This window comes from Armigeres subalbatus, chromosome 3 (assembly GCF_024139115.2).
Source record: "Armigeres subalbatus isolate Guangzhou_Male chromosome 3, GZ_Asu_2, whole genome shotgun sequence".
NCBI lineage: Eukaryota > Metazoa > Arthropoda > Insecta > Diptera > Culicidae > Armigeres > Armigeres subalbatus.
This window is the reverse complement of record NC_085141.1, coordinates 373,646,389-373,674,014: the sequence shown is the minus strand read 5'-3', so window position 1 is coordinate 373,674,014 and position 27,626 is coordinate 373,646,389. Positions and strand designations below refer to the sequence as shown.

The 27,626-nt window shown below is 41.5% G+C and overlaps 1 protein-coding gene across 1 annotated transcript in view; it reads right to left on the bottom strand.

Annotated features, from left to right (window-relative positions):
* LOC134226502 (insulin-like growth factor 2 mRNA-binding protein 1) overlaps positions 1-25,206 on the bottom strand; it is a 319,847-nt gene extending 294,641 nt beyond the window's left edge. Inside the window, exons 1-2 of the mRNA XM_062707319.1 lie at positions 24,984-25,206; positions 8,933-8,978 (exon numbers count right to left, since the gene is read on the bottom strand). Of these exons, the coding sequence (XP_062563303.1) occupies positions 8,933-8,978; positions 24,984-25,008 (71 nt within the window). The 5' untranslated portion in view covers positions 25,009-25,206. The remainder of the gene's footprint in view (positions 1-8,932; positions 8,979-24,983) is intronic.
* Positions 25,207-27,626: the final 2,420 nt, after the last annotated feature.

Sequence of the window (27,626 nt, the reverse complement as noted above, 5' to 3'; positions counted from 1 at the left end):
AAGTCAGGCGTTTTACGCATGCTCTCACCCTTCTTGGATGAATTCGGAGTGATAAGGATGGAAGGTCGCATTGAAGCATCGCCCTTCGCCTCCTATGAGGCAAAGTACCCAATTATCCTTCCGAAAGGACATTACGTTACTAAACTTCTAGTTGATTGGTACCACAGGCGTCTAGGGCACGGGTTTGGTGAAACAGTGGTGAACGAGATGAGGCAGAAATTCTATGTATCAAGCTTGCGTGTGCTGGTGCGTGACGTAACAAGGCGTTGTACATTTTGCACAATTCAAAGAGCCAAACCGAAGACTCCAAGAATGGCTCCTCTTCCTGCGGCACGAGTAACTCCGTATGAACAAGGCAGCGATGGATGGAATACGTCATCTGCGGGCGCCCACTGAGGAAGTATTCCAGACACTGTGTACAGAAGCTGAATCAATGGTGAATTCTAGACCTCTAACATACATACCGCTGGATAGCTCGGACCAAGAAGCCTTAACTCCCAACCATTTTCTTTTGTTGAGTTCTTCGGGGGTTAAGCAAACAATCAAGAAACCTACGAGCGATAAGATAGGGCTTCGGAGTGACTGGGATCAATGCCAACTGATGCTTGACCGTTTCTGGACTAGGTGGATTCGCGAATATCTACCAACCATCACCAGGAGAACGAAATGGTTCGAGGACGTTCAGCCGATAGCAGAAGGGTCGCTGGTGTTCATCGTGAACGAAAAGGAACGTAATAGCTGGGTACGAGGTAAAGTGGTAAAGCTAATTTCCGGAGCAGATGGACGAATCAGACAGGCTGATGTGCAAGTGGCTGCAGGTGGAGTTCTACGACGAGCAGTAGCGAAGTTAGCAGTGCTAGATGTGCTGTAAAGTGGTAAGGCTGCCGGAGCCGGGAATCCTTACGGGTCGGGGAATGTAAGCACTGGCAACACAGACGGTCACATGGCTATGTGTACAATTGATGGTGGCGATCAGGATCACCCTTCGATCGCACGGTCGTAGGTCGATGTATATGTAGCTACAATGTGTCAGATGAGATGATTAGCAAAATTGAAAAATTGTTATCGCTACTAGGTATACGTTTCCAGATTATAATTAAGAAAGTTTCCAGAACTCCAGTTGGATATAAATTAATAAGTAATTGTGAGTATCAACTCAATGAATTTGATAGTGCCTAGAACTTATAAAATATCATTGATTCTTATAGCTAGTAGTACGGATAAAGATATTAGTACGGATTGGTGGTAATTAGCTCATCTATAGCCTAAAAGGTAAACAAGGTCAAGTGAATTTTATAGATTTGATAGCAAAGAATTCTATATACTAGGCTCGTCAAGTAGATTTAATTGCACACTATTGAGGTCAGGAAAGGGGAGTTCATACTGTATGTCACCGAAACTGTGAGTAAATGAATAAGAACACTCAATGAACTGTATGTAACTTAACCAGAGTTTATTCGTAGCTTAAAAGCAACAACATTGCGTAATACATTTGTTCGCTGAAGAGACGTTGACGAGTTTTACTACCCCATCGGCCACAGGACCACTAGTGCGACAACTGGTGCAAAGGACGACAAAAAATAAGTTAACTGTTGAAATTCGGGTACTTCAGGACGAAATGGATGATCGGTTAAATCTGGATTGATAACAGCTTCATTTGAAACATCGTTTAGTTTGAAGGAGTTCTTGATAACGACTAACTAAAGTTTTTTACTGTAACAAACTGGTGACCAATGGTGTTACTTCGTTCCGTATCAAGGGTACGGTTGCAGCCGATTGCTACTACGACTGTCGCAACAATACTGACATATCACTCACTAAGTGATCGCTATAATCAGAATTCAGTTTCATCGTGATTTGTCTACGGGTACATTAACCAGGAACGAAACTCCAAGGCTGTGACCAACGGATCGTATGATTCTGATAGAGTTAGAAATAACGAACTCCATAAAGTGATTTCGCATATCCGTTTCATCTTGCATTCTCAGTCTTGCCAACTGCTTCATCACGCGTCTGGTTGACCACCGACTTCTTGGCAAATGTTGTTTCAAGACTACTCCCCATATCCTTCGCCGTGTTTCGCTCTCGACCAACTTCTAAACATTCATCAGCGAGACAGCTCACCAGCATGGCTTTTGCTTTTCTGTCTAACTTCTCAAACTTTGCTCTATCGGCAGCTACGTCTGACACAGTTCCAGTTAGCACTTCCGAAACACCGGCTGTATCTAGACATAGTCTGACCCTGTAACTCCAGTTCTCGTATTGATCTTCCCGTTCTCGGAACTGCGGAATTCCGCACGCCAAATCTTTGGAGGCCATCACCTGTTGAGATTCGGGTACATCAGGACGAAATGGACGATCGGTTCAATTCGGATTGATAACAGCTTTATTTGAACAGCGTCTAGTTCTTGGTCTAGTTTAAAGGAGTTCTTGATAACGACTTACTAAAGTTTTTCACTGTTAAAAACTGGTTACCAAGGGTGTTACTACAAGCCGCATCAAGAGTACGGCTGCAACCGATTGCTACTACTTGGTGTATAATGCACTAGTGCGACAACTGGTGCTATAGCCACGACTGGTACATCTACCCTACTCGCCTTAGCGTATGGATCTTGATAGACACAAATCAGCTGGAGCCCGGTCGTTAACATTAAACTTGAAATCTTGGTTTTCGGTTTGGCCAACTTACCATTACGCCGCGAACCTTAAAGACATCACTAACGTTTCTATACTTCAGGTTTAAATTTCGGTTCGAAAATTTAAAAAATTGAAAGAAGTCAAATGTTTACGCCCGCTCTGCTTTACGACCTACTTCGATCTTTACTTGATTAGTACCCGATTAGTACAAGAATTACGAAGAAATTCATTTTTTCATTTGTATCGGAGCCTCCCCTTCTAAGTCGGGAATCTCGAACCATCTTAGAATCATTTTTTGTCTTAAAAAACCTCCACATAAAAATTTAGTAAAAATTTGGTTCCATTTGCTTCATTAATTCCTCGAATCATGAAATTTCGGGAGAATATCTAGCGCAATGAGCAGCGTTTTGGCTTCGAAGGGTCGTCGGGGTATGTCGGGGTTCGTCGAGGATTCGAGCCAGAAAAATTGTAGTACGAAACTATATAACAGTGGATCAGCCAGCAAGTCGGTGAACTGGCGTAGGCATGCACAGCTAGAAACATTATGCACATATTTGGAGCAGGAAAATAAACGCATAAGTAAACGAACGCGTTGTAATTGTGAATCGAAATCGATTTAAAATTTCACAATTGTGAAAAACGAAGCAGATTTAATTTAAGTTTAAATAAATATAAATTATAAATCTACACGATCGCTCTAGTTGCATCAAATTAAGTTTATTTTTACATTGGACACTACCAACAATGCACATATTGTTTCAAGGGGTTTACAGCTAGCGTTACGAGCAAAGACCACGGTGACTTCTCGGCCTAAAAAGAAGATGCAAAGCACAAACAGGTCGTCGGGCCTCTAGAGACTACCAGCCAGCCAGTGCCATCGATACAACGTACCAAAAATACCTAGCAGCCTGTTGGTAGGGCGGAAGTCATACGCATCTCGTCCCGCTAAGCAGCTTAAGGTTAGAGGCTAGGCCTTGTTGATTAAAACTGACAAAGAAAAATACGTCTAAGTCCTGAAGTCGAAGCATGTGGCCGAAAGGCTCTGGGACAGGACGTGTGTGAAGCGTTAGACGCATCAAGAGCTGATCTTGGTGACGGCGTCGAGGTGAGGACGTTGGTGTGGAAATAACCCTCCAGTGTTGGCAGCTGGACAAGCACGGATGTAGGCGACATCGTCTTTGCCGTCAGCACACAGAGCAGTTGAGCGGTTGAGCGGATCTCTGTAGTAGGTCTAAGAGGCTGACCACCGATCCCCCACCCATTCTTCAATGGAAAATTACGGACGTTCTGACAACTCAGGTAGCATCTCTGTTTCCGATTTTGATTTTCTTACTGAACAATTGCATCACATGATTGATGCAATGTTCAAAGCAAATACCAAAATTGAAGCTGTTCAGGTTGGTATCAAATTTACTCAAAAAATTGTTATTGGACCTCGTTTTGAATGAACCAAATAAATTTTTGAAAATCAGTTCATAATGTGCACATTGCAATTATAACTGAAACATATTTAAAATTTAGCCTCTTCATCAAAAGAGATCCAAATTATTTTATTTACCGAAATAATCGTCTTGGCAGCGCCTGTAATGGGGTCGTCATTGTCATAAATAGACGTATCAAACATAAATTATATGCTTCATTTGAAACCAAAGTTTTTTAAAACCTTGGGAGTTTCTGTTGAAACAAATTTTGGACAATTCTGTTTTATTAGTGCCTACTTGCCTTCCCAGTGCAATGGACGGCAAAGAAATATGTTGAGAGCTGAACTTCAAAATCTAACTCGCAACAAATCCAATTTTTTCATAATTGTTGACTTCAATGCCAAACACCGTTCATGGAATAATGCTCAAAATTTTAATAGTAAAATTTTATTTGCAGATTGGAACCGAACAATCCGACGTTTTGTGCTTTTTGGTTTCCGTATTCTTTAGATGTAAAACAAAAATAGATATTTAAAAGCAGGGCATAATTGTAGCTAATCAAATAAAAATTCAAAAACAAATCAACAAAGGGTTATTTTTGACTTAAGATAAACAAAATTGATTACATTCAGCGCGGCCAACATTTTTCATGAATTCGAGGCTACTGATGGCTACCGCACTATCTCTGAATATAAAATGGCACTTACTTGGCCGCCATTACGTAGTGCAAAACAGTCCCCAGCATAAGCTGAAAAGCACATACCGCTTGATGTGTATCCGAGTCATATCTGTTTACCGCACGGTATCACGTGATGCATCCTGCGTGATGCCAGTCGGGCTGGTCATCCGAGAAGACGAGGAATGTTTCGAACTACGTGGAACAAGAGGAGCCCGCGAACGCATCAGGGTGGCTTCGGTTGACAGATGGCAACGTGAGTAGGATAACTCCTCGAAAGGTACCCACCGGGTTATGATGCAATTCCTGTTAGGGTATGGCTTCTTTTTTCAGTTTGTTTATTTATGAGGCTCAGTTGTTCATTGTAAATTCTACGGAGCCAAGAGCAAATAATTATAATATTATATAAAATATAAAATACAATCAATAATACGATCTTCGGACATACTTCTTTTTCGAGTGTATTACAGAAGCGTAACTTGATCCAGAGCCCGATCCGGAAAGTTGAGCCCGTCGCTGAGTCGCCGGTGGATGAGACATTGTTTCCTTTATCACAATAGCCACCTCCTCCAGTGTCACGTCATCTTTTTTCCGACGAACCTTTTCTCCGAATCTACGTTATCGTGAACTACCGACTGCTTCTGGTTTCCTGATTTCGGATTTTCTTCAGGAACTTCGATGAAGTTCTCATCCGACGTTTCCGATGATATCCGCTCTCCTTCATTTCGAGATACAACGCCAGCATAGTAGTAGACTGCGCTTGCTTTCCGGACTTTTTCCGCGCTTGGGGACAGGAGTCTCTCCGATGACCAACTGCTTGACACAGAAAGCAAGTGTCCTTAACTTCGTCGTAAAAAAAAATTTCCCCCTTTTATTCCGGCTACATCTATTGATGGAGGAATACTTTTTCCTACTTCCATATGTACACCTCGAACTCTATGTAGAGATGTCCTAATCCCAATTCCGCTGAACATTTTTCTCGTATAACTTGATCAACTTTTCCAAACTGTCCGAGCATACGCTATAAACTTTCATCGCTCACCTCCGGCGGCAGATCAAACTAGAGATGGGCAAAACGGATCACTTTGATGAACGGATCAGATCTGGGTCATTCATTCTAATGATCCGGATCTTTCAACCGAATCGGATCCTTAGAACAAAACGTAAGGAGAATGCAAAAAAAATGAAACCTTCGTCATTCTGGCTCACACTTTTGAACCGTACTCACACTTTTGAACCCTTTCTTGTTTACAAGCGTATGGATTACAAAGAATGAACTTTTTATTATATTATTTTCTTTTTCCTTTAATTGTCAAATAATTTGCTGATCTGGTGAACCGGATCTTTGAAAAAATGATCCACTAATCATTCACTCACTTTAGAGATCCGGATCATTTGACCGGTTCCGGATCTGAACGCCCATCTCTAGATCAAACACACGAACGTAACGCCCATTAGAACCTGCGGCTTCCATTCGCACTTCAACCGACGTCCCACATGTGTAAACAAAATTCCTCGGCACTGTGTTCCTCTCACTAAATCGATTCTACCATTGCATCGCGAGAGACAAATTTAATGTACAGTGAACGGTCATGTGCCGTTTTGTACACCGTGTCCATCATCAATAAATCGGTATCCAGCTACTTCAAAAAAGTGGCAATTTCAGGCCAAGATGGTAGAGGACCGCCTGCTGGAAAATGGAACTGCACGGTATTGACGAAAACTTTATCATTTCGTTGATCTACTGCTTTCTCTACGACAGAAAAGCCTCACCGGAGATCTAAAACAATGCAAACGACCGATAAACAACGAGAAACAAAAGCGCGTGATTGCTTGCTACTGATGGCAACGGAATCAACAAGGCTGCACAGAGCACGACTATTCCGTCTGTACCTGGCGACGACAGCGACTGAACTGAGGCTATGGCTTCTTCCGACAGTATCTTCACAGCCGGCCGTATCGGTCCCGACGTTTTGAATGCCGAAGACTTTCGTTCCAAATCTTTGCCGCTATTGTTTTTGACCATTGAAGGTACATCTCTGATTACTCGAGCCAGCACTCGGCCGTTCGTGGATCGGATTTCCGGCCCTACGACCTACTCCATGCCAAACCCTTTATATCGACCGCACCAAACATCAAAACCCTACAAGCATGCAAGTACCCTAAATGTAACGTTAGCAATAAATTATTAATTATATTAGCCTCAGGTGTTGTAGCATTCTGCAAGAAAGAGCCGCCCTGAATTACAAAGGTCTTTCACCAATTTCTGTGTGTCGTCCTTCCGGAACGTCAGCCTCGTTATTCTTGAAACACTGCTTAGTAGCTTTGCCCATTCTACCGCATAGACACCTTTTGTCGACTCTTCACTGTTCGTATTTCCCTCCTTCGAAGAACCGAATCATCCTCAGCTTGGATATTGGGGAGATTGTAATTGCGAAACGACTCGGTAGAATGCTCTCCCATGATCTAGCAAGCTTTAAGCCTCCCCCCTCCGAAGGCATGCTGAAAAGCAGTTCCAGGGTGGAATTATGACGGGAGCTCAAGGCGAGTTTAGTGAGTAGGGCCAGCCACCGACTGGAGAAGTTCCACACTCTGCCATACTTCAGTGGGGTAGTTTGGCAACTACTAAGCACCGGTGCTAGGCCAGTAAGTAATTTTAATTGACCTTTCCCGTCAAAAATTGTATCTCGTTTTATTGTCTCAGTCGATTCTTTGGCTTATTTAAGATCAACTTTCCTTTCTTTTAAACATGAAGTATTGATTATTCCCTTTCTACTTCCCCCATCGTGCCTTATAAAAAATGTTTCCTCGTTTTCATACATGAATTTATAACCTTTCAATTTACTTTACTTTACGACAAAGTTTTTTGTTTTTCAAACAAGACAATGAAAATAAAACTTACTCCTAGAGGAAGACAATCGACAGGGGAAATGGAATGGACTTTGAAATGCACTTCGCGAACGAATTGGGCCGGTAAGCATAAGAATGATGCGCAACAACTTCTTCACTACCACAACCACCGGCTCAATAAAAATAAATAGAACCATCCACTGCGGAATGATTCGCTAATTTTTATTAGGCCCCCTGTTCATGTGTGCTTCAAAAGTGGAATCGTTTTCTGTGCCGATAGAAGGCAACCCCACTCTGAGTTCCCCGTGAACGCCAGGATGCGAGCTGAACACAATGGAAGAGCGGGTGGGTAAAATTGATGTGATGTTGAATAATTTAAGGAAATAAGTCTTAGATAGTTGAGTTGTAATAAACACGGATATCGGAACCCAACCGCTTGTAGACATTTTTCCAATCATTAATCTGCTTTATCTTTCAATCCAATACACAATTCGCTCACTGTCCAGAACAAATTGTAACTCGCCACCTTGTTTATTGGATTATGGCCCCTCGTTCCGGAGACCTCAGTTCTAAGTAAGAAGTTTCTTTCTTCTTCTTCACATCAGCATCGTATCCTCCGATTCAGCTCAGCTGGCGCGAACCCCTTCTCAGCCGCCCAGCAGAGCCGCTCGATGACGATAGTGGCAGGTGGACACAGCAGAAGAGTCCGATTCTCTTCTAACTCTGATCGACAAAGCGACGGCGGGCGATGACGATGACGACCTCAACTTCCTAACCGGAATCGGGTATCCAATCGGGCCGTGCCGGCCGACATAAATGCTTTTGGCTCGCGCTCCCCCCGTTCATTAGTGAGGAGAAGCATAAAACTAAACAACATCGGGCGCGTGCCGGATCGAAGTTGCGAATCGTTGGAAAACCAAAAAAAAAACGATATTTAGGAGATGGCGCTTATCGAGTTCGGCCAATCGTCGTCTGCTGCGGCAAGCATACGCGAATGTCCGATTCTGGGGCGCATTAAGTCGTTTTACACTATGTCTAATGCCAATTAAAATGGCAAATTTTACAGAAAGGACACGCCGAAAGGCTGGAAACCCTGCGAGGGAGCATCTAACGAGCTGATTAGTTGCTTTTTTTTCATGTATCGTCGGCGTTGTTTGTCCAACTAATTAGACCAGTCAGTTGGTGACGGCGACAGTTTCAGCTTTCAAGTGTTATCAAACATATTTAGGTTTGAGTTTGTTTGTTTGCTCATGCCGCTTCTGAATCACATGTTCTGCATAATACTAATTAGGATCTGATGTCGATGTTGATACAGTTTGGATTCGAGACGGCAGAGAGGTGCACTTACCTTTTGATGTAGCCGGGGTAATAACTGGTATTGACGTTGTGGACATCTGCAAACGGATCAATAAAAGATTGATAAAGTCTTCTATGTTTTATTCTAAATCAATGTATTATTATTATGTCAAAGAGTATTGGACAACACTTAAAAATAGTGCTTGGATAATACAAAATTTCAAAATATCTTATCAATAACAATATGAAATAATCAAATATAAAAGGAAAAGATAGATCACTGTCTTCGACCAGAGGACGCACGGACTGGAAACTTAACACTTAGCTTTAGGCTACGGACATGACACAGTACACCCAATATTTTTTTACACGGTTGGTATTCTTTAATTTCCCATTTTACCTGATCTTTCACAGCTTTTCAAATATCACCTGAATTTTCTTTGATTTTTTGTGAACAAAATTCATGATATTAACTCATGGTTTCATTAACGCTGAAGGTCTTAATGCACTAAAACCTACCCGTGTAAAAAAAGAACTAGGTGTACCCAGTGGGCAAATTGAAGCTTCACACATATTCATCGACTCAATTGGTATTCTTTATTGGCATCACATCCCTTACTGGGACTTTGTCGTTTCCTATCATAGTGTCCATTAGGAGACAGTTCGTAAGAAGGGCCACCCCCTTTCCAAGGGACGTTGCTACGATATTCTACGATTCGTCTGAAATTTTCAGGATTTGTTCTTATATGTAGAATAAGACATTTTGCAGATTTTTAGTTTTTTTCATGGAGGGGAGGGGGATAAAACGGCTCTTCAAAAATTAATGTAAAAAAATTGACAAAATCGATAAAATGCAATAACTTTGGCGGTGATTGCCCGATTTTGTTCAAATTTTGTAAATTTTTTCTGCCTGATTGGCACTTTATGCCAATTGGTTTACATGATTATAGAATCTTTTATTTTCGGAGAAATAGTAGTTTGTGCAACTAGTTGCAAAAAGCTGATTTTTTCAGCACGAGTTGTACGTTTATCCAACGAGGCTTGCCGAGTTGGATAAATACTACGAGTGATGAAAAAATCGAGTTTTGCAACGAGTTGCACACGCTATTTTTTTGCAATGATGAAAAATGAGCTTTGTTGTGATAAATCTGTACCAAAATAGTTAAGACCGTTTTACTCCACATAATAATTCTTGCCAATGAATAATGTTGCTGCAGAGAACAATCAGATTCTATGTTATCGTGTCACATCGCATAGCTCTACAAGCCTTGAAGCGATAAATGAACTCGTCTTTGAAAAATTATGATGTTATTTTTTGGGAGACAACAACGAGAGGAAGACATACGGAAGGGATTAGCGACAGACATTCAAATGTACAACAAGAGGAAGACATTCGTAATGGGGTATCACAGACAAGGGAATGGGCAATTATGATGTTATGTCCATCAAACTATTTCATTTATTACGCGACGCAGAGAATACACCATCTGAACACTATCCTAAGCTAATTCAGCAAAATGTTGTCATGCAACTACTGTTCCGATGTTGGTTTTCCATTATAGCACCCAAATAAGTGCTATAATGGATATATTATGCAACCCATTTGAGTTGCATAATGTTCATTAAAGCATCCATTTTGTTGGTATGGAAAAGTAGGCCGTTTTATCACTTAAAGACGAACTGTAAACCAGGTATTATGATCAGGAATTGCAAAAATGTAATTTTACGAGTAGTCAATTTTCCAAAGGGAATATTTTTACCAACAGATTTAGGATAAAAAACTAAACCTGTAGCGAAATAGAGCAACTAAAGAGCTTGTCATAAGACAAGTTTGTAACTTCCCATTTAATTCCACCACTTGATTGTACCTTGACGCTGCGCTGGTTGCTCCATAGGTCTATATTCTAAGGAGCTCTTGGATGACCTACACCCATCCCACCCATCGTGCTTCTATGGACCTTGATGGAGCTATTTCGCCAGAAGCCACAAGTGAGTTGTCCATCGTTACACAGGTTGGTCCAAAGGTCTATACTCCAAGGAGATTTAGAATAACCTGCAAACCTTAAACATGATTATAAACCACCCAAGGCGATTATATGGTTCAGAATGGGGCTACTTCGCTAGAAGACACACATGAAAAGTCCATCGCTACACTGGTTCATCTATAGGTCTATACTCCAAGGAATTCTTGGATGACTCACACCCATTCCATCCATCGCTTCTTCATGGACCAGAATGGGGCTATTCCGCTGGAAGTCACAGTAAGAAGTCTATCGTCCCGCTAGTTATCCGTAGGTCTATACGCCAAGGAGTTGTTGGATGACCTAAGAACCTTGAACGTGATTAGCCATCTCGCTTCTATGGACCAGAATAGGGCTATTCCGCTAGAAGTCAGAAGTGAAAAGTCCATCTTTACACTGGGTGGTCCCTAGGTCTATTCTTCAAGGAGTTCTTGGATGAAATACAAACCTCGAACATGACTCTAAACCACCCATCGTGCTTCTATGGACCAGAATGGGCATAATTCGGAAGAAATCACAAGTGAGAAGTCCATCGTTACGCTGGTTGATCCGTATGTCTATTCTTCAAGAAGTTTTGAGTCTCCTAAACTGCATCTAAGGCTGCGTTGTTGACCCAAAGATAACCTTGGAAATTCTGTGGCACCGATAGAAAGGCTTGCAGAAAACTACAACTTCATTACTAGTAACTATTTTTCCGTTAACAAAGTGAAATGAAACTGAAATCAATCAAACAACGCGTTTTTGTTAGGAAAATTATTTTGAGCTTTTTATTGGAATGTCTTCACTTATCATAATACGAGTTTGTACAATCCCATTCAATTCCACCACTTAATTATACCTTGACAGATACGTATTTCGACCTCAATAGTAAGGTCGTCTTCAGTGTCTCGTACTCGTCTCGTCGAGTCAAGTACGAGACACTGAAGACGACCTTACTGTTGAGGTCGAAATACGTATCTGTCAAGGTACAATTAAGTGGTGGAATTAAATGGGATTGTACAAACTCGTCTTATGACAAGTGAACGCGTTTTTGATTATGTATGTGCACCATCTGTTGGGGTAAATTTTGATTCAAATTGCAAACGTATGGGTCTAAGGAATCACTCAGTGAGAACCGTTTCTCGAAATATGGTACTGTCCTGTATCCAGCTTTCCACGTTCGCCATAATGGCGGATGCTATAAAAGTTTTGACGTTAACTGCTTCCCGACACTGAACTGAAATGTCGGTCTAGCAAGCATTGAAATTCTTAGTTGCCAATGATAGCCAAAATATATTATTTTTTCATCAACAACAGAATCATGTAAAGAATTGAAACTTGCCATTTTTGGCTTCTAATACTACACAGATAAAAATATGTTGTGATTTTAAATCTATTTTAATGCACATATTTGGAGCATGCAAATGAACGTAAGGTACACCGGGGCAAGTTGAAACGGTTTATTCAAAGTTGAAATTCGAAGTGCTGTAAAAAAATCACCCTTTGATATATTTTGAATCCGTTTGCGGTGTTTGCTGGTTCGGGCCAAAGATTATACATAAAAAATAAGCAACCTTAACAAACCTTTATATAAATATTTTGTATATTCGAATTATTTTTTATATGCATCGTTTCAACTTGCCCCGCATATCGGGGCAAGTTGAAACTCTGCGTTATATACAGACATAAGATAATTCTGCCGTAATAATAACGAAATGTATGTACTCAGTAAGACTCAAGAAGCACGAGGTTGTAAAGGTGACTATAATGCTGCCAGGATTCACATAAGAGTCACATGTAGGTTTTCGGCGATTTTTATTTATTTTTAAGAAATTAGCTTAAAATGGTCTCCTGTTAAAAAAAACTGATAAGATAGTGTGCTTTGCTCTAGAAATTTGAAAACAAATCCCACTTTTGTTGTTTCATCTTGATATTTACTCGCATATAAATCACATTCCAGATTTTGATACCGTGGACGGATTTCGAAGCTTAGGATCATAATCCGTACAGCTATTTTCTAACTAAATACTTAATTTAAAGCAGACCGATTGACCAATTCAATACCCATCTTGAGAAACGATCCCTTTGATTTGTATTATGCTGATCTTACTCTGGGGCCCTCCTTAGCCGTGCGGTAAGACGCGCGGCTACAAAGCAAGACCATGCTGAGGGTGGCTGGGTTCAATTCCCGGTGCCGGTCTAGGCAATTTTCGGATTGGAAATTGTCTCGACTTCCCTGGGCATAAAAGTATCATCGTGCTGGCCTCATGATATACGAATGCAAAAATGGTAATCTGGCTTAGAAACCTCGCAGTTAATAACTGTGGAAGTGCTTAATGAACACTAAGCTGCGAGGCGGCTCTGTCCCAGTGTGGGGATGTAATGCCAATAAAAGAAAGAAAGAAAGAAAGAAAGAAAGATCTTACTCTATTAATTGCAATTTGCAATTTAAACACAGTCACTTTTGGTAAAATTATATCCGGCACGCGACAAATTGGCGCCTAAAACTTTGCGTTTTCTGGGTGGCGATTTGTTTTTCAATTGTGATATTTTAATTTCAGAGGATAATTTCCATTTCAACGGCCAGAAAGCTTACTGTCAAGTATAATATCAGGATAAGATAAATGATTTATAAATGTATTCCCTTAAACCCCTTTTAATTTAGTGATATCTTACGAATTGGACGGAATTCTTTTACACAAAAAATAAACTTAAGTATGGTCCATTTAATTTTTCCACAGCAATAAATACAGATAAAGAAATTAAATATCTTGGCTGTGCATATGCACAGCATATGTTTCGAAATGGACAAATTGATATGAAATTTGCGAAAAAGAATCCACGTGTCTTGGAGGGACTCGAACCCTCAACCTCCTACTCTCTAGATAGGCGTGATAACCCCTACACAACAAGACCACTTAAAGGTCACGTTTGCGGAAAAGCCATCAGAATCCGAGTACCAACCTCCACCGCGGTTAGCTCTCTTTTTTGCAAATTGAATATCTTTCGGATGCTTGATTTGTCCAATCTCCACATGTGCTTTACTATTGTATACCCACAGCCAAGCGAGTGCACATTGTTTATTAAACGAGAGGATCGCACTCCATGCCCCCCAGGAACTGTCTGGGCGGGACGGTATAGAAATGCGAATTCAATCGCACTCTGCTGTGCCAAAGGCTTGCTTGGCTAAAGCATTTGATGAGTTTGATTGCCTTAACGTAAGCGGTCGCGTGTACTCAGACGACTAATGACGGTGAAAGACCGACACTTGATTACAATTAATTGCATATTATTCGGCAACTGTGGGCTGTGGGTATACAATAGTAAAGCACATGTGGAGATTGGACAAATCAAGCATCCGAAAGATATTCAATTTGCAAAAAAGAGAGCTAACCGCGGTGGAGGTTGGTACTCGGATTCTGATGGCTTTTCCGCAAACGTGACCTTTAAGTGGTCTTGTTGTGTAGGGGTTATCACGCCTATCTAGAGAGTAGGAGGTTGAGGGTTCGAGTCCCTCCAAGACACGTGGATTCTTTTTCGCAAATTTCATATCAATTTGTCCATTTCGAAACATATGCTGTGCATATGCACAGCCAAGATATTTAACAAAAAAAAAATAGTTTTCGTACGGCCGAGTTGCCGAATAATATGCAATTAATTACAGATAAAGAATATTATGTAAAATTTTTGGAAGGAGAGCATTTTTTTTTCAATTTATTAGATTTTTTGTATTTCTCCACGTAGAACAAGCTTGAAAAATTCAAAGGCAAATTACTCAAGTCGGAGAAAATGACATGGGACTCTTATGCGAATAAGAGCAGTGTACAACAAAGTCACAAGCGTATTTTAGCGTATAAATTTATCAAATTGATTTCCTCCTACTGGTGACCACTCAGATTACTATTCAGGTTGGTTCATTATTTGGTTCACTTGTATATTGTGCACTTGATTAATTCGCCATTAATTAACCAGCCAGCATATCTCTCATAAACTCTTAGATTAGAGAAATGGACAGGAAGTGAAGTAGAAGCTGCAGATTAAACATGGAAGGTTGCATTCATGACGGCAATGTGTTAAATTTATTTCCAGAAGTTTGCATGTTTTTATAAATATATGTAATACATTCGGAAGTGGGGGCAGCAGGGACTATGTCCAAGGGCTTGACGATCCCTCCCCAGGCCATCTGCGAGTTGTGGCGCCTGCCTAGGATGTGGTGGGGTTTGACAGTGGGCCATGTTAAACCTCTATAAAAAGTTGCATGTATCCGCAAGTAGGCTCCGCCAAAGCGACCGTGTGCCGCTCAAAGCGCACAAGCCCAAGTCCTGGAGTTAGGTGGGACGCTAAACAGCCCTGACACGACGGCCCTCCGACGAGACAGGAGGTTTGCGCAGGCCCAATAAGCCGCCTTTAAAAACAACTATTACGAACGACATAGAAGATAATACCACTCGAAACAATCGGCAACGACCTAGGCGACGAATAAATGATCACGATTGGAAGCTTGGAACATGGAACTGCAAGTCGCTAGGCTTCGCAGGTTGCGACAGGATAATCTACGATGAATTACATCCCCGCAACTTTGATGTCGTAGCGCTGCAGGAAATCTGCTGGACAGGACAGAAAGTGTGGAAAAGCGGGCATCGAGCGGCTACCTTCTACCAAAGCTGTGGCACCACCAACGAGTTGGGAACCGGCTTCATAGTGCTGGGAAAGATGCGCCAACGCGTGATTGGGTGGCAGCCAATCAACGCAAGGATGTGCAAGCTGAGGATAAAAGGCCGTTTCTTCAACTATAGCATCATCAACGTGCACTGCCAACACGAAGGGAGATCCGACGACGAGAAAGAAGCGTTCTATGCGCAGCTAGAGCAGACATACGATGGATGCCCACTGAGTTCCGTCAAAATCGTCATCGGTGACATGTACGCTCAGGTAGGAAAGGAGGAAATGTATAGACCGGTTATTGGACCGGATAGTCTGCATACCGTATCGAACGACAACGGCCAACGATGCATAAACTTTGCAGCCTCCCGCGGAATGGTAGTCCGAAGCACTTTCTTCCCCCGTAAGAATATCCACAAGGTCACATGGAAATCACCTAATCAAGTAACGGAAAACCAAATCGACCACGTTGTAATCGACGGTAAATTCTTCTCCGACATCACGAACGTACGCACTTACCGCAGTGCGAATATTGAATCCGACCACTACCTCGTTGCAGTATGTCTGCGCTCAAAACTCTCGACGGTGATCAACACGCGTCGGAGTCGTCCGCCGCGGCTAAACATTGGGCGGCTGCAAGACGGTAGACTAGCCCAAGACTACGCGCAGCAGCTGGAAGCGGCACTCCCAACGGAAGATCAGCTAGGCGCAGCATCTCTTGAAGATGGCTGGAGAGATATTCGATCCGCCATTGGAAGCACCGCAACCGCCGCACTAGGCACGGTGGCTCCGGATCAGAGAAACGACTGGTATGACGGCGAATGTGAACGAGGCACGATACAAACGGGCGCGGAACAGACAAAACTCGATTTTCCGGAGGAAAAAGAGCCAGCAAGATGATCGAGACCGTGAAGAGACGGAGGAACTGTACCGCGCTAATAACGCACGAAAGTTCTATGAGAAGTTGAACCGTTCACGTAAGGGCCACGTGCCACAGCCCGATATGTGCAAGGACATAAACGGGAACCTTCTTACAAACGAGCGTGAGGTGATCCAAAGGTGGCGGCAGCACTACGAAGAGCACCTGAATGGCGATATGGCAGACAACGGTGGCGGTATGGTAATGAACCTAGGAGCACGCGCGCAGGACATGCGACTTCCGGCTCCGAATCTCCAGGAAATCCAGGAGGAGATCGGCCGGCTGAAAAACAACAAAGCCCCTGGATTTGACAAACTACCAGAAGAGCTGTTTAAACACGGTGGTGAACCACTGGCTAGAACGCTGCACTGGGTGATTACCAAGGTTTGGGAGGATGAGGTTCTGCCGCAGGAGTGGATGGAAGGTGTCGTGTGTCCCATCTACAAAAAGGGCGATAAGCTGGATTGTAGCAACTACCGCGCAATCACATTGCTGAACGCCGCCTACAAGGTACTCTCCCAAATTTTATGCCGTCGACTAACACCAATTGCAAGAGAGTTCGTGGGGCAGTACCAGGCGGGATTTATGGGTGAACGCTCTACCACAGACCAGGTGTTCGCCATACGTCAGGTATTGCAGAAATGCCGCGAATACAACGTGCCCACACATCATCTATTTATCGACTTCAAAGCCGCATATGATACAATCGATCAGGACCAGCTATGGCAGCTAATGCACGAAAACTAATTTCCGGATAAACTGATACGGTTGATCAAGGCGACGATGGATCGGGTGATGTGCGTAGTTCGAGTTTCAGGGGCATTCTCGAGTCCCTTCGAAACGCGTAGAGGGTTACGGCAAGGTGAGAGTCTCTCGTGTCCGCTATTCAACATCGCTTTGGAGGAAGTAATACGAAGGGCAGGGATTGACACGAGTGGTACGATTTTCACGAAGTCCGTCCAGTTATTTGGTTTCGCCGAAGACATTGATATCATGGCACGTAACTTTGAGAGGATGGAGGAAGCCTACATCAGACTGAAAAGCGAAGCTAAACGGATTAAACTAGTCATCAACACGTCGAAGACGAAGTACATGATAGGAAGAGGCTCAAGAGAGGTCAATGTGAGCCACCCACCACGAGTTTCTATCGGTGGTCACGAAATCGAGGTGGTTGAAGAATTCGTGTACTTGGGCTCACTGGTGACGGCCGATAACGATACCAGCAGAGAAATTCAGAGGCGCATAGTGGCTGGAAATCGTACGTGCTTTGGACTCCGCAAGACGCTCCGATCGAATAGAGTTCGCCGCCGTACCAAACTGACAATCTACAAAACGCTAATTAGACCGGTAGTCCTCTACGGACACGAGACCTGGACGATGCTCGTGGAGGACCAACGCGCACTTGGAGTTTTCGAAAGGAAAGTGCTGCGTACCATCTATGGTGGGGTGCAGATGGCGGACGGTACGTGGAGGAGGCGAATGAACCACGAATTGCATCAGCTGTTTGGAGAACTATCCATCGTTCACACCGCGAAAATCGGACGACTGCGATGGGCCGGGCACGTAGCCAGAATGTCGGACAGTAACCCGGTGAAAATAGTTCTCGACAACGATCCGACGGGCACAAGAAGGCGAGGTGCGCAGCGGGCAAGGTGGATCGATCAGGTGGAAGATGACTTGCGGACCCTCCGTAGACTGCGTGGTTGGCGACGTGTAGCCATGGACCGAGCCGAATGGAGAAGACTCTTATATACCGCACAGGCCACTTCGGCCTTAGTCTGATTAAATAAATAATAATATACTTCAGAACAGTTTGACCTCGGACACATGATATTAGTTTTGGCAAGATGAGTGGAAAAACCCAAATATGTACGTTAAATCTATTTTAAAAACAGTCAGAAAGGGTAACAAATGTAACAAAAAAATCAAGAGTATCAAAAGGAACCCAAATATATTAAAGACTGAAGATTTAAAATGAAAACTAGCATTTTAAGCAAAACATCTATATTTCAGGAGAGGAATATAAAGTGAAAGTACGAAAGGTCCAAATACTCTAAGGAATCTATGAGGATATTTTGAAAAAATTCTAAACAAAAACAAATGTTTCTAGAAATTCTTATAAAATGTTCGCAAGACGAATTTTTTTGTATCAGGAAACAAAAGTATGCATCAAAGGGATGTGCGAGTTTTAGATATCCTGATACACAGTACAACATGATTACATCATCAAAATGTTCGAATTCAAGAAAATTTATAATTTCCATGGTACGTTTAGTTTGATTTTGAATCAGTTGAAACTCCTGTTTTTCTCCATCTTCAAAATTCAGCGTGTTAACCAAAAACCAAAAAAAAACTACGTGGTCATAGGGGTGAGTGGGAAGTGGTCTGCCAAATAACCACGATAAAGCACATGCGAGGAGGGGGATCGAAAATCTTCAAAAATATAACCACGTGGTTTCTGGATGGCCCCCTTTGTTATTTAAAGATGATTCGCAGCAACAATTTTTACTCAAGTTTGAAAAGGTTTTAAAAATCATTTTGGTAAAGCTTCAAAAGTCTATATGAAATGAAAAATATCCCAAGTAACATTTTAAGATTTATGATTTACTACAAGAGTAATTGAATCCTACAACAATAAAACCACAGTCAAGGTATTTTATTCTTTATCGGTAACACCAAAACCTCTTGGAGAGTAGTATCTAACTAGGCCCACTCTTGAAATGGTTTTGAAGGGTAAATGCAAGACGGGTTTCAAGATCAGAATATGCCAAAACATGAATACGAATTCGACATCAAAATCCTTTCGTAATCTATTTGTAAACCATTATAAAAGACAGTTGGCCTTATTTGAAAGCTTTTCTAAGCCACTTAATCTTGATGTCTGCGGAAATTTCTAGATCTAGCTTTATGCAAACATTCACATGAAATAATAAAATACGTTCAGTCTTAACAAAATAAATTAAAGTTTATTGTACATGAAACCATAAAATGTCATAATCAAATATTGAAATGATACATTTATTTATAATCATCGAGAAAAGTAATCAATCAGATTTGATGTATGATGCTTCAATTTTTGATGCCAAATGAGATTTATTGTCTCATATAGTGCGAAACTCCGATTTAACTAATGCGCTCTCAGTAAACTCCGTTTTAAATATTATTTTTTGAAAAACAAATTGTTGTTAAATTTGCACTTATCTGTTAATTGCGTATTATTTAATTGTTTTATTATTTGCAGCTGATTTGTTTATAAAATGTCATATAAAATCATGAATGTAATGCAGTACTAATAGATATTTCGTTCCAAATTCTTTCCTAATGTGTAGTGCAAAAAATATGGCGATGGCATCCGAGATGATTTCTCGCCATCAATTTATTCACATTGCTTTGCTTTGATGAAATTAACAATAAAATCATAATGTTAAGATATGGCATGTATGAAGGTTCGAATGACTATTATAAATGCTGAATGGTCATTTTTCGACATATATGGTGATCATAACTAGAGTGAATTTGACAGTTCATATTTACCAAACGAAAGAAAAACACAGGGCATGGATAGAATTTGGATAGGACTCAAATTGATCAATTAATACACGTAAGTAAAACATGAAGTACTCAACTAGTGGTGACGGAGCTTTATCAGTCGGACACATAAAAAAACGTTTCCGTGCCACTGTGGAAAGTGGAAAAGTGAAACTTTTATGGCGACTGGAGCGGGTCTACGCATCGTGTTTTTCCTCTATCTCGTATTCTTTAAAGTTTGTCACCTCGTGATTTCGGAAATGAATATTTCGATATCAACTTGTTTTATAAAGCTGAAAATTGGTCAGGATGCATATTATGAGTAAGCAATAGAGTGGGGCGCAGTTGTATGGAAAAACTCAAACTTCGTCCGATCAAGTGAGATCAAGGTTTTTCTGAATCGTTTTGGGACCCCAATCCACTGTGCAAAATATGGGCTCGATTGGTTGCGACCTCGCATGCCGCATCGCGTTTTAAATTTACATGGAGATTAGTATGGGAAAACGTACTTTTTTACATTTTTGCTATTAGCGGCTTCAATTCACCATCAATCACGTGACTCAATACGTTAGCATATAGTCTGGAAGATGCCGAAAGACTTTGCCGAAAAAGGTACGCAGCTGGAAGGTCTACAAAAAATGTTATTACGTTTGGAAAATTAATTGTTCAAACCATACGCAAGAAATCAATGTTTCTGCCAGCACTACCGGACGACCTATGGATATCGAAGGGTAAAACCCATCTTCGTTCTTATCGGATATTTTTCTTTGTGAAATGATTCCGGATAGCTCCCATTAGCTCTAAAGCCCTATAAAATCAATTAGTTTGAAATAACACTCAGTTAAATTATTGGTCTACGTAGTTCGGCAGTGCTGGCAGAATAAACGATTTTTTGCATATGGTTTGAATACTCAATCTTCGAAGCGTTATAACTTTTTTCGTGGACGTTCCAGCAACGTGCCTTCTTCAGCAAAGTTTTTCGGCATCCTTTGGGTTATACTTTAACGCAATGTGCCACTTGGCTTACGGTGAACTGAAACCTCTAGTAGTAGAAATGCAAAAATATACGTTCTCCCATACTAATTTCCATACAAACTTCAAACGCGATGCGGAAAGCGAGGAAGCAACCAATCGGTCCCAAATTCTGCACAGTTGTTCAGGACCCAGAATGGCTTCGAATAACCATTGATTTGAAAAAATGGCCATGACGCCCCACTCTAGTAAGCAAGCAGCGTGGTGATGTTTCTGAGCTATTTCTTTTGCAATAATGAAGGATTCAGCTCTTACTACTCGTCTTCACTTTCCCATTTTTTTGGTTCTGATTTTTTTAGAACTGCAGAGTTTGTATTTTATAAGACTTTTTATGTAGCAAGCACAAATGCCAATTGTTCTGACTTAAAGCCGAAAGTAACTTTTATAGTATCAAAACGACTTTGAGAAGTGTTTTATCATGACAAATAAAACAAGCATCAAGGAGTTTTAATGGTACTTCCCAGGCAGGTTTAATCAAAGCATGGACTGCCCTAATAAATTCCTATTCAAAAGTTCATAGTATTCGGAATTAATAACCTCTCACAAAAGGTTTTGGCAACAGCTTGAAGATGGATCATGATTCAGGCGTGGTAAATGCTTTATCAAAACTGGAGAGCAAGCCTATTGCCATAATAAAACCATAATAAATAACATCGAATGCCAAAGAGCTGTATGAATGTTACTTGGGATATGTTACAAGCATACTGCGGCCCGCTGGAACAGTTAATATTTACTGTACGGTCTTTGACAGTAAGCATGCTGGCGATCACTGTATAAAATGAATGATTTCAATTTCTTTCCATTCTGAAATAAGGGATTTTTATTGTCGTTTTCGTTATTGAATTCTTCTTTGATGAAACTGCCGTTGGCCATTTTTTTATGTTTCCCGAGACACTAGGAGCTACTGTTGAACAAATGGCATAAAACCTTCCGTTGGATAAAATTATGTACATTTAATATTTCATTTAGATAAACTCGTTTTGTCATGATCGCAACTCTTATATTGATTACCTTATCGATTATCGATTAATGCAGAAATATTTGGAAATGTTGATCTTCTGGAATGCTGGAGTTGTATTCAGAACTAAAAGTCAATGAATCGCATGCACCTTACAAAAAAGCTCAGAGAATTTACGGATTGTGATTGGAAGGCCTTCCTCGTAGTTCCCTTGAATTTCTTACTGGAGACCCCTCCCTGGGTATGTCACTGGCACTTAAATAAACAAGGCGATTCCCACCGGTGGCGAACGTGCCTTTCTGGATTCCAATATTTGCTCTGAGTAGATAACGTTACTTTCTGATGAAAGCATCAAGAGCATTTCTAAAGGGAAACACGGCTCATATATCCCCCCTAAATAATACTCTTAGCGTTGGTAAAAATAATATAAAAAAGAAGAGAATTCCACAAATCAAAGTAAAATGTTGGGAATCTGTTTGACTATCGGTATTGCGAACATCTATTTTAATCCCGAAAAATATTATGGAATATGAATAAAAAAAAATGAGATTTCTTGTAACGTTGATGTATTGCGGAGTAAGTTCTACATAGTTCTACCAAACCGAGCACATGACTGATAATAGTTCAAGCCTTTGTCATATTTCGTCCTTGCTACAGGTGAAATCAAGTGAAATCTAGGCAAATCAAAATGAGGAGCGTAAAATAAATCAAATTCTTCATAAGGGAGAATCGAGAATGTTTTCGCAAGAGAGAGTTTCTGTCGCATACACGCATAAAATGGTGAACTCAATTTTGTGTCTCGTTCATACAAAACGAGTTGTTCCCAAAACAACACATAGATGAGCGAAAGTTACAAAGCCACAAAAATACGGTCGTTTTAATGGTTATCATTAACATGAAATCGTATGTACAGATTTCTGGTTTTATGTAATGCTGTAAAAATATTGAGATCCGAGCTTCAATAAAATCACACGAATCATTTTTGTGACTGTGCAACTCTCGCTCATCTATGTGTTGTTCTGGGAGAGGCCCGCTTTGTATGAATGTAACACAAAATTGTGTTAATCATTTTGACCGTGTATATTTAAAAGAGTAAAAGTTGACGAAGAGAACTCTCTCTTGCGACATTAGCCTGATCATAATCTCAAGTTAAGATCTTAGAAATCCTCGACATTCTAAAAATAAAGTTTGTAATCGATTAATAGCAGAAATCGGACAACCCTAGCCTTAGTATTGCCAATATTATTTTCGTGACAATGTATTTGATCGCATGTTTTATATCTCTCGGTGGTATAACTTCCTGTATTGATCGCTACTTTTAAAGTTACCAAGTAGAAGTATTCAATTCCGGTTTGGGCGACTATAAATAGGTATATAAAAGTCCTAAAAGACCTTCGAAACAATGTCATTGGTGTAACTACTACTGGGCAACTAAGGCTATGGCATGATTATTATTGGTAGGGAAATCGATGAAGCCTCTTGCATCCAAAATTTAAGTTTATTTACTTATTAAATAAAAGCATTTCATTTTGCTGCAGTATCGTCATGGGTAAATGCAATAAAAACATTATTTGTAGGTAATTGATAGTTAGTAACTAATTAAAACAAATCAAACATAAAAGAGAAACATCAATCAACCATGTTGGTTCGTTGTGTACAACTCTCCTCAACGTAGGCAATGATTTATCATTATCACACTCTGGCATTGCACTCCCAAGTCACAAGCTTTATCTTTCACTGCTCGAATCTATTTGAGTACAAACGTCACTGCATACAAATACTAAAATTATCAATTCTGGATTCCCCTTCAAGCTGCATTATAATCGCGGGAAACGCAAAACGAATTCGAAATTGAAAATAATCTCGATTTGTGTCTCATGATTACGACTAGATGTGAGTCTGATGAAAACGACGCTGTTTACAAAACGCATTCCCAAGCGACAGCTCACTGTCTCATGAGTCATGAGACGTGCATCTCGCTGTCGCGTTGTGTGTTGTGACAAAATATGCAACACATACACACTTCCAAAGCTCCCGCAAAGGTCGTGAAAAGTGAAATCATTCAATCTCACCCGTTCGTCGGCACGAATCCCCGCTAGGAAGGAGAAACTTGCATGCAACTCATCGATACCGTGGCACTTCTCACCCCTCACTCTATCGGTGGCACGTTGAGGCGCATAGTCGTACAACACATCTGTGTGTTGCACCGTTACCGAAATCCTTCTCCTAAAGGAAAGCGAATCTGTGTGCGTCTTCTCACTGTTCATTCGTTCATCAGTTCATTTCCTCACTCAACCAAATGCTGCTTCATCTTTTCACACAAGTTCAACTTATTAGTGGCATACTACGATGCACGATTCACTGCTATGTAGCGAATACACATACGCGAACGCGTGACGCCTGTGTTGGTAGCTGGTCGGCCATATTACCACGCGTGACTGTTCATCACTGGGACAGGCAGGCTGGCTGGCGCTTTAGTGAGTGTATGATGCAAGACGACGACGGTGTGCAGTGGAAGAGGCTTGCTCATCGATCACGCACTTCAGAGGGATGCTATCTGTATTGTCCCGGTCGTTGCTTGTTAGATGCATTTGTTGTTACACCATCAGAGAGGGTGACGCGTACCTACAAACAGTCCACACCGCAGTACATAGCACATCGCGTGCGAACAGCAACAATAATAATGACAGTAGAGTAATCATTGGTGCGGTGCGGTGGGATGGGGTGGAAGCCAGCTGCGATGATCGAAGGAGGCCGTGCAGATGACGGACGATGACGACGATATGGGAAACCTACTTTCGGCTCTTTAATATGTAACAAATTGGACATGATAACTCACTCAATTGATCCAATTTGGGGAAAAGGAGGACCAGAGATATTTGGGACTTTTTGGCATTTCATGGAACACTGAATGACCAGTGGTGGGTCGAGTTCTGAGAAGATTCAGCCGAGTAAATTCACTAATTGTCTACCGAAAGTCCACAGAAAATTCGACCACACGTACCTGTTGCAGCACTCGAGAAATTCATTCTGTATAAATTGAACAAGATCTTTTCCCACCGGCACAAATTCACTGCGGGCACAAACTTTGCGAAAAACACGACCACGGGATGTCAGAAGAAGTTAAACCGATAAAAACCAGGCTATTTTAACCCAAAAACTAATCAAACTATTGAACTCAGTATGGAAAACACGAGTACCCGGTTTGATTTCGCGAATAACTTAAAATGGCTCGATGGTGTAAATGTGAGTGTATTTGGCCGTCCCACGACCCGCACCCCCCATTTGGCTCCGTTTCCCTTCACATACCCAACGAAGACCTTATAAAAACAGCAGCTAAGCTACTGCAGACGACGATGGTATTGCTGATGAAAATATAATAAAAAATCACAAAAAGAAGGTTTCTACTCCAACACATCGAAACGGCTCTGAAAACTAGCCACAATCTTCAACACAATCATTTCGCTTTTATTTTGGCAAAGGTTGTATCCCCAGCCGGAGTAGCGAAGGGGATCAATTAGAGCAGGCGGCTGAGATCGGCTGCAACCGCACGAATATGCATTCGTTCGATTGCAGTAGGCCTCGCCGATTGCAGCTTCTTCCTGCAGCGCCTGCTCCCTTCTCCAACTCGGGACCAAACGCATCGCCGGCAGCCGACGGCACACTTGTCCGCTTCAGTAATCCGATTCGAATTGAGACCAAACTAGTCTGTAGCGAGGAATTTTAAATCGCCACACAATTCTGGAACGTTTCCAATCGGTTCAACCAGTGGGCGGTATAGACCACTACAGCGATGCGCTCCACCACCAGTGCTACGGCGGCAAGAAACTTCGGAAATTTACGCACATTTCTTGGGTCACTCGCAAATTACCACCGGTACACTATTTTGCCCACCCAAAATACATAACGGCATGTCCCGCGCACCAATCCATCTTCAGCCCCATTTCGAAATCCAGCACATACCCCACATTACTACAGCAGGGGGCTTAGTGGTCGTGCCGTCATTATCATCAGCGTCGTCAGTACTCTCGCGATCGCCCCATCCTCTTCGCACGCACGAACGCAGCCGCCCCAACTAAGAGCGCCACGAACACCTTCAAAACCCCATCTACGAACATCGAGCCGCACACGGACGCCTAATCATACGAAAGTAATAATCATTGCGCCGCCGCCCGTCATCACCCCAATCATCTTCCGTGCGACTGTGGCTGATGGTCGGGCGGGACGAGACGCCCGCCGTCGTTGGTGGAGCTCCCAGCAGTAGCGGGACGCCATAAAATATGTGCCAACAATGCCAAATCAAGAGTATAAGCTCCACGGCAGCCGCGCAAATAAACAAGATGGCGGCGGCGTTGGTGGGCCTGTCGATCGTCCGTGCCGTGTTTTCCAACCCGGTCGATCCAGCCTTCAGCGCACGGGAATTCAAGAGCATATTCGGGTCGATCGGACGGCGACCGACTAGCCGGCCGGCCGGCATGTCGAACTTGACACTGACCGTCAAATAATGTGACGCGCTTCGGCTAGGGGTGGAATGCGGCTATGCGCAGCCCATGTGGACCGGATTAGGAAAATGTAGACACGCAAACACGATGACGGCGAGCCGTTCTGACTGAGCTATGGCGATAGCGGATGTGGCATTTTCTTTCGAACTCAATCGATGGAAATTGAGATTACGAAGTCATATGTTTACCGTCGGGCGGACTTGAAACAACAAACGGTTTGCATTGCAACATGTTTTGTAATTCGGAACGAATTACAATTTGGAGAAAATAACTTTTAAGACAAACGTGGAAATGATTCAGAGAGTCAATGCAACAAACCTAAAACATCAAAATCAGCAGATAATATGAAATTCATATTAGAATAGCGTTTTGCCATGTTATTTGCAATGAACGCAGCTGAGGTTTTAGAACGGGAAAACCCGTCATTTATTTATTCTTTCTCTACTTATATATCGAAACCTGCAAATTTGAGCTGTTTGTTTATTTTCACCCGTAAAAAAACAAACGGGAAGTGACATGTTTGATGTGGATCTTGGGTATGGATATTTCTTTCAATAAAATCTGAATTTGGATTGAAGTGTGATTGAATTTTTTTTCTGGAAATGCCTCTGAGATTTCTTTTTTCTTTATTACAAAGGCTTGAACCTTTTCATCTTTCTCTGAGATTTATTTTTTCTTTCTTACAGAGGCTTGAACCTTTTCATCTTTTCAAATATATTTACATATTTTATCACCACAATAAAAACTATTTCTCAGTAAATGAATAGTGCTGCTAACTATGGATGACAACTGACAAACAGTTTGATTAATTTTCCATAAAAAAGAAAATAAAAGCAGATAATATTGCATATAATAGGCAATCGTCAACATTTTGTTCCAAATTTTGATAAGCAAATGATTGGTACAATAGTTTTAATAAGGCTCACTTTGTTCTGCAGACATTTGCTAGGGGGAAAGACGGCTTTGGCAGGTTTTGTTCTATTATTGTCAGGGGGGTTTTATGAAATTTGGCCACAATATACTTTGATATGCATGATATCCTTGATATCCTTGAGTTTAGTCAATCAGTTATTTTAAATATTTAGTTCAATCAAAGTTAATTGCCTATTTCCGCGGATTAAACCACCCGACTTGGACATTATATT